Raw genomic sequence first — 12288 nt, 5'->3', positions numbered from 1 at the left:
ATCCCAGAGGGTGTCATCTTTAAAATCAACGACAAAAGAGAAAAGATTGACTCCATTTTTAAAGCCAAACAATTTTTGAGATGCCAATTGGGAATGGAAGAAGAATCCAAAGATGAAGAATCGAAATCAAGTGACTCCGCTACCTCTGGAACGGATGAGGAATCTGCTGTAGAAACAGGTGCAGGCACAACGAAAGTTACATATGATTTCAGAGACAGAAAACCGATGTAAAGGCAGGACGACTCTGAAAATTGGCTTATGAAGCAAATAACAAGAAGATGCTCAGAAAGTTCTCTCACAACAACTAACATACTAACATTGAAGCCGAGACAAACAAGAACTCTACAAGTATATTGTTGTACTAACACTTTTATTGATAACACTTAGATTAACATGGATATGATCTCCTCCTCTTGGGTTTTTAGTGTAGTGTGGTTATCTATCCTTTATCCTTAGATGTAATCCCCTTCCCTTATATTTTCTTTGTAGTTTTGTAGTCTTTTAAAAAAATAATAAAAATAAAAAGAAGAATCACGTCTAGCATTTGTCAGGCTCCTCAATCAGGTTACACCACACAGGGCTTCAGAAGAAGCTAACTTGTTTATTAGTGTTTCCAGTATTAAAGAACACGTGTACAGATTGTGTCAGGAATGACTGGATCTGGTCAGATCTTTGAAGCTAAGGAAGTCAGCCCTAGTTAGTGCTTGGATGGGAGAACAGCAAGGATGACCCGGGCTGCTACCCAGAGGCAAGCAATGGGACACCACCTCTGCTTGTCTCTTGCCTCAAAACCTACAGGGTCACCATAAATCAGCTCTGGCTGGAGGGCAGTTTCCACCACCAGACCTTCTCTAGCTCTTAGCCAGGAGTCCTCTTTTCCGAGTGAGGGATTAGCCTTGGCAAGAACGTGTAACATTGCACCGGTGAAAGAATGCTTTAGGATGCAGCAATACTAGCATCATTGCTTTCATAGATTTCATGGGAGCTAGCCAGTAGGCACTTGTGTCATGGCATACATCTCTTTTGAATCAGCCATCATATTTTAAAGAGGAGGAATTGGGTTTCCTTGCTTTTAGAAAGGTAAGTCATACATTCTAAATCACATCCTTTTTGCAGCCATAAGGTCTAGTAATTTGTTTGTTTCTTTAAAAAAAGAAAAGAAAAGAACCCTGGAAAATGACGTGGCTTGTAAACCACATTTTTGTGCCTGATATTCCATTCCACGATTTTTCTCTGTTTTTACAAACTCCAATTTGTTCTGCGTATGCACTGCTGGTCTCAGCTGCACGTGAGAGGCGGCAAACTGGGGGAAACCAATGATCTCCTGAACGCCAGGGAACGGTGCCCTCGTTCCGATCATTTCTACCGGTTCCATGCCCCGTCCTGGTAACGTTTCCTGACAGCATTGTGAGGGCCCTATTAGAGAGCAATTCTCCAGGCAGGCAAGGGTTCCCCACATCACAGCCGCTAAAATTTGACATACTGCAGAGGAATCCAGGGAACAAATCAAAGGGCTGTCATAAAAGTATTCCAAATTTCAAAACCATTCCAAAATAACTTTCCCCCCCGCCATTAGGGAACAAATGGAAGCCAGATGTTTGCCTAGCAGAAAATGTGCTGGATAGTATTTCAGTGGAGAATTAAACGAAAATGCACGCTCACGCAGTCCTTTGGCACGAACCCTTAGCCCTCTCCCCCTATGCCTCCGGATAATGAATGAACACATACCCCCACACACATGCACCCTGGCCTCCAACTTCTCCTCCCACAATGCCTTCCTTCTGTCAACTTTCAGATTGTAAGCTTCTTGGGGCAGGGACCTGTCATTGTCATAGCCTTCTTACACTGTAAGCTTCTGGAATGTGAGGGTGAAAAAACAGCTGTGTGCCTCTGGATGACATCCAAATAGCACCCAATTCAGTTCAACAGTTTTATTGCATTACCTGAGAAGCTGTAGCGAAAAATACAATCCCAACCAACAGCCTCCATTCAAATGAGGCAAGTGGTCATGTGCATTTACGGAAGGTGAACTGTAAGGCCAGCGCTACCAGTAGGTCAACTGAAACAGTTAGCTCAGATGGCATTTTAGAAGGGGACAATGGCCTCCCACCCTGCTGATTACTATTGCTGCCTCCTCCCAGAATAACTAATCCTTCTTGCCCTTTCTCCTCCAGCCCTCTTTGAAAACAGCCAGCCACAACGGCCCTATAGATCTCCCCAAAGTCTCATGACGTTCCTTCCTCTCCCAGGAAGTCAGCCATCCTCTGCGTTGCCCGAGTCCCCACAGGAATCTGCAGGCTTGGGGGAGCAATCAGAAGAATGGCTGAACGCTCAGTGCTGGAGGAGCAAGTCATAGAAGAGGCCAGGCACCCCTGTAGGGCAGCAGGAGTCCCCAACCTTTTTCATCCTGGAGGCACCTTTGGGATTCTGACACAGTGTGGTGGGCGCAGCCACAAAATGGCTGTCAGAAAATGGCCGCTGCAGGAGACAAAGCCAGCCACAAAATGGCTGCCGTGTTGTGTTGTGGTGGCAGCTGCTACCAAAGCAACAGTTTTAAAAATCTGCACAGCCAATCAAATCTTCAATGGCCAATGGCCCCACCCACTTTTTAAAAGCACTTGGTGGGCGCCAGAAAAAATATCAGTGGGCAGGGCACCATGGCCCCAATGGGCATAGGGTTGCCAGGTCCTATTCTGCTGGTGGGGGGCAATGCTCCCTCTAAGCTGTGGAGTCCTGAGAGCAGAAATTCTACTTTGTGAGCTATTGGCATTAAAGTTGTGAGCGAGTGATTTGGCTGCTGCACAAATTAGTTTGCTCTGGAGCCATCCTTCCTGAGCTAAGACAAACATGTGTGAGCTGGAGTCTAAAAAACTGTGAGCTAGCTCACACTAACTCAGCTTAGAGGGAATACTGGTGAGGGGGTCGATGGGCCTTTCCGGGAGCTTCTGCTGTGCATTCTTTGCACGGGGCGTGATGACGTCACCTGGAAGTGATGTCATTGCACCACCGAGTGACAGTGCTCTAGTTTTTGGACAAAACTCTATGGTTTGAGCCCGATTTTACCATAGAGTTTTGCCCAAAAACTAGAGCATCGCTGCACAATGTTGGCGGCGCAATGCTGTCTCTTCCGAGGGATGTCATCGCACAGAGGTCATTTCGGGGGGGATCGCGGGGGATCGCAGTTCCCCCGGGTGAGGTATGGGGGGGGGCACATGACGAAGCCTCGCCCCCTGCTTCCGGCCGCCCCGCTCCCAGCCCTCATTCAACCAGGAGGAGGCAGGAGAAAAGGGAGGGTAAGTTGCTTCCTCCCTGCCTCTCCCCACCCCTGCCTGCCTGGGGCCAGGGAGGGCCTTTGCGGGGCTTCCTTGCACTCCTGCCGGCCTTGCAGGTCCACCACCGGGCCCCTCATGGGGCTCAGCAGTGGAGCTGCAAGGCCGGCGGTGGTGGCCGGGACCGTTGGGGGCGAGGTGTGTGGCCTTATGACACACTTCTGGTGATGTCAGGGGGTGTGGCCTTATGACACACTTCCGGTGATGTCAGGGGGTATGGCATATGCTAATGAGTTATTCTAATGAGTTCCCCTAGCTCTTTTTCTACGAAACGACCCCTGTCATCGCACCATATTTTGAGGCATTTGTGGGTGGGGTTTTCCCCCACTGGCCAGCTGGCCGCTGGTGGGGAGGAGCCCACAAAAGCAGGGGAACCCTGCCCAGACCAGGGGAATCTGGCAACCCTACCTGGGCACCAGCTTGGGGACCCCTGCTGTAGGGCATGAGTGGCTGCATTGTTTTTAAAATGTGGTAGAGGACAGAGGAGAATTAGTAGGGCAAGGCAATCAAAAGTGGTAGTGAGGAGGAGGAGAGCTGGAGAAAGAAGTGGTGGTGGTGGAGAGCATGGCCTCAGGCAGCTGTACGTCCTGGGCAGACACCGGTCAGCTGGGCTGTGTGCAGTGTGATGCGCTGTGCGCCGATATCTCACGGACTCTTTTGTCCCCTTCCCATAGGAGAGAGCTTGAGCCCAGCCCGCAGCTCTGCCAAGCGGAAGAAGAAGCAAAGGAGGAACCGGACCACCTTCAACAGCAGCCAGCTCCAGGCCCTGGAGAGGGTTTTCGAGAGGACACACTACCCGGATGCCTTCGTGCGGGAGGAGCTGGCGCGGAGGGTGAGCCTCAGTGAAGCCAGAGTGCAGGTGAGAGGAGTGGGGCAGGGAAGCAACAAGAGTGTGCACACCCCATTGTTTCCCCTCAACAGTCTTCGCTCTGAGTGGTCTAATGTACCAAAGATGGCTCCTATTTCCACAGTGCTTGCTCTGGTAAATTTGGGGATGCCATTTTAAAAAATATATATATTTAATTGTTACTGTTAGTTGCTGGAGATCCAGGCCTGTAGCTGTGGGGCCTACGGGGCCCCTCTCTCCCGGGCCAGTCCCCAATTGAATTACTGTGATTAACTTTGATTTAATTAGCTGAGGGCCCCCCATGCCCCCTCCCCCCCAAATCTCTAGCTACAGGGCTCCAGCACTTGAGGTTTCACACACACACACACACACACACACACATACACACCGGGTCTTTAGACGTTAAATCTCAGACAGGAGGGCAAATGCGCCTCTAGTGTGAAAGCATGTAAATCCATGTGCAAGAACTCTCTCAGGCTCTCTCAGTACAGCTTGATATATTACATGCTTCAGTTGCTGAAGTTATAAGACATCTATTTTCCTACTGAATCTTCAGGCAGGACACTTTTCACTCTGAAACAGGTACGCAAACGGATCCTGTGAGAGGAGAAACGCTTCGGATAATATGTAGTAGTGGGAAGGGGGTGTGAGAACAGGGCTGTTATGAGTACACAAGAATGCCCCTCTAGTCATCTGTGGAATCTCAAAACATGTGGAGCTCTGGCAAGGGTGTGTGTGACAGGCCCTTTTGACCAACTAAGGGAACTCATACAGCCTCTTGTGAGGTTTGTTTTGAACTGGACACCTATCCCACAGTTACAAGAAGTTCTCCTGGTAGCAAGTATAACGGCTTTGGGGTTCACCACTGTGAGGTAACTTTTGTGGTGAGCGAGAGCATGGAGATCACCGAGGCAGGACTTTACACAGAAGCCGGAGCCTTTACACTGGCTACTTGAAGAATAGAGAAGATTTCTTTATTGACAGGTTGTTTTGAAAGAACAGATCAGCCGCACAGGTCTCCAGATAGTCGAAGGAGAAGCCTGGCTGAGGCACATCAATTTAAGCTAGTTGTCGCTTCAGAGTGTGGTTTGGGTCCGCTTTAATGCTCACAGGTACAGGCATTCTCTGACGAGCCACTGGGCCGGATCCTTACACAAACACAGGATTCCACCTACACTAGCCTGCCCTTTTCCAAGAGTTAGACTAAATGATGCAAGGTCTGTTCATCACCAGAGGCAGGCCTCACACCCCTGGGTCTTCTGTCCTCTGCCACGAGTAGAACTAAACCACCCTGCCACGCTACGAGGTAGAGGTTCAAACTGTTGGCCCTTTTCCAGAGGCAGACCAGAAACGATGGCTGCCCTCTCCCTGAGGCAGCCCTCAACTGAGTCCTGCTGTGCTTCCCTCCGATATTCCATCCTCCCTCTGAAAGGTGGCTGGATGCTGGAGCAGCCGTCCCAAAGGCTCAAGTGATTGGGGCAGGACAGCCTCCTATCCATCACAAGATAGGGTTCCCAGACACACACACACCCCCGGTGGAGGCATGGGTCCCCCACTGACAGGCCCCACCTCCCCACCACTGGTCAGCTGGCCAGCAGGGGACGAACGTACCCTGAAAAAGAGGGAGATTCTGATTATGTGCAGCAACATATCTACGTCACTGCTCATGTGACCTGAAGAAGAAGAAGAGGAGATTGGATTTATACCCCGCCCTTCACTACCCAAAGGTGTCTCAGAGCGGCTTACAAACTCCTTTCCCTTCCCCTCCCCACAACAGACACCCTGGGAGGTAGGTGGGGCTGAGAGAGCTCTGACAGAAATGGCTCTTTTTCGAGAACAGCTCTTATCAGAACTATGGCTTGCCCAAGGTCATCCAGCCAGGTGCAGGTGGAGAAGTGGGGAATCAAACCCGGTTCTCCCACATTAGAGTCCGCGCACTTAACCACAACACCAAACTGGCTCTGGAAGTAACATCATCACATTTGGGGTGATGCTCTGGTATTTGGGCAAAAACTCAATTGTAGAAGCCAAATTTACTATGGAGTTTTTGCCCAAATACTAGAGCGTTGCCCCCGATGTCCCGGATGTGATGACATCACTTCCAGATCACATGGACAGTAATGTAGATATATCCCTGTATGTCTGATGGGCCTTCGTGCTGCTCCCGGTAAGTCCCCCTCCCCTGCAGATTTTTAAGAATCTGCCAGGAGGGACCAATGTGTGGCCATCCACAACTTTGGTCTGGCTCCGAGACTCAATGGAGTTCCATACTGGCAACCCTGTCACAGTATGGCACTCCACTGAGTCTCAAAGCCAGGCCAAAGCTGTGGATGGCCACCCTTGAGTCTAGATCTTTCCATTGAGGGTCTCTGAGGTCAGTCTCTTAAGATGGAGTTTAAGGTACAGGAAGCAGGTGGCCATCCTCTATTGACCAGAGCTCTTGGCTCTGTTCTGTCGCCCACCTTTGTTGTGGTTAACTGATGGGGGTAAGCAGGTTTTTCTTCTCTCCAACAGGTCTGGTTTCAAAACCGAAGAGCCAAGTTCCGCCGTAACGAGAGAGCCATGCTAGCCAACAGGTCGGCGTCTCTCCTGAAATCCTACAGCCAGGATGCAGCCATTGAACAGCCCATGGCCCCCCGACCCACCAGCCTGAGCCCGGACTATCTCTCCTGGTCTACCACATCCCCATACAGGTAAGTTCAAACGAGTTCCGTTCATCTCCCAGCTCCTAGATGGTGAGATCTGCTGAGCACAGAAACATTTCCACTCAAGCCCTTGCTTCACAAAAGGCAGCTTCCAAAGAGGTTTGTAAAGCTGGTAAGTCAGAATCATGATAGTGTTCAAGTGAATAAAACCTGATGTCAAGAAAAGGAAAAACTTCCTCAATTATCCTCCCAAGAGGCTTACTTTTTTGGGTAAGGCAAAGAATTTTGCAAGTGTCACGGTCAGAGGTCATTTCGGGGGGGATCGCGGGGGATCGCAGTTCCCCCAATTGAGGTACGGGGGCGGGGCACATGACGAAGCCCTGCCCCCTGCTTCCGGCCGCCCCGCTTCCGGCCCTCATTCAGCCAGGAGGAGGCAGGAGAAGAGGGAGGGTAAGTTGCTTCCTCCCTGCCTCTCCCCACCCCTGCCTGCCTGGGGCCAGGGAGGGCCTTCGCGGGGCTTCCTCGCACTCCTGCTAGCCTTGCAGGTCCACCGCTGGGCCCCTCATGGGGCTCGGCAGTGGAGCTGCAAGGCCGGCGGCGGCCGGGACCGTTGGGGGCAGGGTGTGTGGCCTTATGACACACTTCCAGTGATGTCGGGGGGGTGGCATATGCTAATGAGTTATGCTAATGAGTTCCCCTAGCTCTTTTTCTATGAAACGACCCCTGGTCACGGTCATCCATCTGGACAAACCCACAGTGTGTCAGGTCCTGGAAATTGCAAATCAGGAGAGTGACTAGATAAATGCAATGAGCTTGAAGCAATAGGGACATCAAGCAGGGGTCCCCAACCCTTTTCAGCCTGCGAGCCCCTTTGGAATTCTGACAGGGTGTGGTGGGGCACAGCTACAAAATGGCTGCCGCGAAATGGCTGCCACAAAAGTTGGAACCAGCCATAAAATGGCTGAAGATCCTTGTGTTGGCATGGCTGTTGCTGGCCATTCAGTCGCGGCAGCTGCTGCCAAAGCAACATTCTTAAAAATCTGCACAACCAATCAAATCTCCAGTTGCCATTCAGAAGCCTTTCTGGGCCAAAGTTTCACCTGGCCCCGCCTACTTCCTAAAGGCACTAAAGGCGGGCACCAGGAAAGGTGTTAGAAGGCACCATGGTGCTCGTGGCCACAGTGTTGGGGACTCCTGGCATGAGATGTCCTTTTCAGATTAATCGTCTGCTCTTTTATTGATCCAGCATGGAGTTCCTCTCCTTGTTTCTGATTGTAGAAATTTCTAAAGCTGATTCTTGACTTGGAGCATACCTGCCTGGCCTCAGTCCCTTCCGCCGCCACGGAATCGGGCCCGGGGGGGAATGCTGTCACCCCCGGTGACGCAACCAAGTTGATCACGTTGGGGGCGTGGCTCCGATCGTCAGAGGGAAAACTATGGTTTTCCCTCCGACGATCGGGGCCACGCCCCCAATGTAATCGACGTAGCGCGTCACTTCCGGGACGTGCTGGCGGCGTATGCGGCACATCCACCTACGGCTCCCGGAGCCCGGCGAGGCTCCCCCGCCGCCAAGGTAAATAGACTTGGCAACCCTATCCCGGAGGGGGCGGGGTGTCCCCAACGTGATGATGTCACAGTGGGGACGTCCAGGCTCCAAGCCCCGCCCCCGCAGGGACGGTCTTGCTGGGTGCACGGGGCCCTTTCCCACTGGCTGCCTGCACTTAAACAGTCTCTCTTTAAGTGTACGCAGCCGGAGGCCCGAGCCGGCCCGATCTCTGAGCGAAGATCAGGCATGTGGCCTGCAGTTCCCCCTTTCCCTCCTAGGGTTGCCAGGTCCCCCCAGGGGGGTGGGGAAAACCCCGCTCGATCGGCCGGTTACCCGCCAGCCTGGATCAGGCCACTGGGGGGAACCCCACCCCCAAAATCCTGGCAGCACACAGTTGTGCCCAGCATGATGATGTCGCCCGGAGGTGACATCATCACGCCGGGCATGTTTCATGGAGGACACTCTATGATTCAAGAGTAAACTCTATGGTTTTCCCTTGAATCATAGCAGTCCCGTCCCCAACATGTGTGACGTGATGACATCACTTCCGCGAAGCACACGCACCGAGGATCTCCAGGCCAGCGACCGGGACTCCCCCGCTAAACTGTAAGTGCCACTTGGCAACCCCATTCCCTTCTCTCTCTCAAGAGGGGAAGGAGAGGGGTGGCTGTGGGTATTGGGGCTTGGGGGTGGGGCTTCCCCACCAGCCAACTGGCTGGCGGTGGGTAGAACCCCCCAAAAAGCAAGTGACCCCCACCAAACTGGTGGGTCTAGCAAGCCTAGTCCCTGCCGTACAGTTGCATCTTTTCCCTTCTTGTACCCTGCCAATATCTACATGTGCACTGATAAAGCGACAAAGAAATCTTGATGCAATCATATGTCCTACTGCTTCAAGAGTGCTTTTTGTGCCTTTTTTTAATGGATTCAATTATCCATGTGCATCAGTGCATTGGCTCCCAGTGGAGTACCGAATCAAGTTCAAGGTTATGGCATTAACCTTTGAAGCCCTGTGTGGTCTGGGACCAACATATCTGCAGGACCGACTCTCCCAATGCGTCCCTCGAAGAGCCTTACGCTCGTCACACCAACAGCTGCTGGTGACCCCTGGCCCAAAGGACACCCGCTTAGCCTCGACCAGGGCCAGAACCTTCTCGGCTCTAGCCCCAGCCTAGCGGAACACCCTCCCAAGTGAGAGAAGGGCCCAGCAGGATTTCCTTCAGCTCCGCAGGGCCTGTCAAATAGAGATGTTCCACCAGGCCTTTGGCTGGGGTGGCGGCGGGTGTCCAGTTATATTGGCCTCCCCTGCTTCACCCTGCTCTGTCCTGCTACGCGATCCGATCAGAGATTTACCGGTAGTGATTTTTGCCCCTTACCCAGTATCTGCCATCATGGGTACACACTTCTGTGTAGACCTTACGGGAGCATTGTGCACCTATGCCTGATTGCCATCTGCTCCATTGTGTTCTTTGTTTGTTTTGTATCGATTCATTGGAAGAATGTTTTAACTGCTTTAGTTGCTTTATCCATTCGTTGTGCCCCGCCCGGAGCCCTGCGTTGCGGGGGGAGGGCAGGATAAAAGTCCAATAGATTAATAGATAAAATCCCACACCAAAGGAATCTTGATGCGATCCTGTGTCGCATCACACCAAGATATTTCTTTTTGGCAGTGTTTTATTAGTATAATTTAGGGGTCTCCAACCTGGCGCCCGTGGGCACCATGGCTCCCACTGATCGCTTTCTGGGCCCCTGCCAAGTGTTTTCAGAAAGTGGGTGGGGCCGGGTGCGGCTTCTGCCCAGCAATGCTTCTGACTGGCATCTGGAGATTTAATTAGCTGTGCAGATTTCTGAAAACATTGCTTGTACAGCAGCTGCCACCACAGCACAAGGGTCTTTACTGTGTGATTGAACGGAAGCTGCAGCGGCCATTTTTGTGGCTGGCTTCACCTCATGTGGCAGCCATTTTGTGGCTGTGCCCACCACGCTGTGTCAGAATTCCAACTGTGCCCACAGGCTCAAAAAAGGTTGGGAATCCCTGGCATAACAGAAACTTTACCTACAGCCATCTTAAAGACTAACAACTCTTCTCCTGTGGTTTTCTCTCCTTTGCCTCTCCCCTTGCGCTGGCAACTGTTTTCAGCAGCACAGTGCCTTCCTACAGCTCCAGCGGTGCCACCACGCCTACCCAAGGGGTGAACATGGCCAACAGCATTGCCAGCCTACGCCTCAAAGCCAAAGAGTTCAGCCTCCATCAGAACCAGGTGCCCACCGTGAACTGACCGCAGGGCCTCTTGCGTGCCCCAGTCGGGATCTTCTCCTGCCCCAGACACCAGCATCAATTCCAGGTTGCTGAGCAACCGAGACCTCAGTGATTCACGCACCAGCAGTGCCAAATCCCGTCGTGCAGTCTCTGCTCCCTTGGTGCCCCTGCTGAAGACAGAGCGAGCGTTGACAGAATTCTGCGGACCTCCATTGGCGAGGAGGAGGCATTTCCCACCTTGTCAAACTCAAAACAACAACACCTTTTTTCAGTGCAGAGGACCTGTGAATCTTTCAAGATGAAAGAGATCTGCCCCATTTGCCTGAGCAAAAAAGAACCACAGGACAGATCCACAACCCGCTCTTGGATTTGATTCGAAGTGCCTGGACACCCAAAGAACTTCCGAGCACTTGGGAGCAGAGGCTGGGAACGTAAACCCATTGCCCCCGTGATTAACTCGTTCCCCTTCCCAACCCCAGTCTGTCCCTTCAGTGTGGCTGACTTTAGTTCTACAAAACAGTGGCGCGATCCATGCGAATAAACAGATGTATGAATTGATGTTGATAGACTGACTGCGGTGCCTGAAAAAGAAAAGACACCCCCCCAAAAAAAAGGGGAAATCCAGCTCTCCAAACCCTGCTGTACATATTCCTTAGCCCATGCCTGCATTGTGCAATTGTGCATTTAGAACTAGCTTGCAACACAACGTTGCTCCAAAACAGGTGTCACACCTCTTCATTCCCCTACCTGCCCTTCATGTAAATATCCCAAGTAATCAAAAGATCATGGGGGGGGGGGAGGTGTCACTCGAGAGGATTCTAGGCTGTATGATAACTTGCTAGCCATGTTCTCATATTCTGGCGAAACCTCCCCTTACCTCTACTGAAGGGACCCAAGATGAAAATGGCCCTCCCAGCCCCAAGCAGCTGAGAACCAGGTATGCTGTTGGTCCATTGCTTTGATCCTTGTGAGGTTTGTGGAGGTGACATCCTTACGCACAAAGGTCTGTCCTCCTTATCCTCTTATGGATCCACCTGTCGGCAACATACCTACCATTCCACTCTAATCTTGGAGGAAAGGAGCCGAGTATGAGTTGCGGTTCTTGCTATGCTGAATTGCCTAATTTTAAGGAGTCCTGCTCTCTCTTTTCTCAGCCCCACTCCACTCATTTCCACAGTTAATAGCAGCTGCATATGTGGAGGCAATCCATGTACGAACCTCCATTGTGCACCCCTCTGGAACTCACAGTTGCGGCGGAAAGGAGAGCAGGTTTAGAAGAAGGGGCCGAGTTCAAAACGTTTTGAGATGCCCCGGGCAAAGTCCAGGGGTGACGTGAAAGTGTTGTGATCAGGGAGTTGTTAGACTGATCGCAAAGGATCCCCCAAGAGCACCTGTATCTCTGGCCAATACTCTGGTTCTACATATCATAAACAAATACAAATAATTGGGCTTATATTTGCATGTCGAAATCACAAATTCCCCTTTCCCCCCTTCTTCCCTGCAGCGCTGTGGTGCCTTTGTGCACCCCTGCAGGGTTCTCGAGTCTTTCTCAAACCAGCTTTGCTCTGAAGTTTGCCCACTGGAAGAACAATTCCTTTGCCTGTAGAAGGTCCCAAGTCCAGTTCCCAGAATCTCTTGAAAGGGTCTCAGGAACTGTTAGGAAA

At 51.6% G+C, this 12288-nt stretch overlaps 1 protein-coding gene across 1 annotated transcript in view; it reads left to right on the top strand.

Annotated features, from left to right (window-relative positions):
- The window catches only part of PRRX2 (paired related homeobox 2), a 14897-nt gene extending 3621 nt beyond the window's left edge, over positions 1–11276 (top strand). The window contains exons 2-4 of the mRNA XM_015421734.1: positions 4004–4188; positions 6691–6869; positions 10508–11276. Coding sequence (XP_015277220.1) covers positions 4004–4188; positions 6691–6869; positions 10508–10643 — 500 coding nt within the window. The 3' untranslated portion in view covers positions 10644–11276. The remainder of the gene's footprint in view (positions 1–4003; positions 4189–6690; positions 6870–10507) is intronic.
- Positions 11277–12288: the final 1012 nt, after the last annotated feature.

Source organism: Gekko japonicus, unplaced genomic scaffold, assembly GCF_001447785.1.
Source record: "Gekko japonicus isolate JY-2015 unplaced genomic scaffold, Gekko_japonicus_V1.1 scaffold3447, whole genome shotgun sequence".
NCBI lineage: Eukaryota > Metazoa > Chordata > Lepidosauria > Squamata > Gekkonidae > Gekko > Gekko japonicus.
This window is presented reverse-complemented; position numbering and strand designations above follow the sequence as displayed.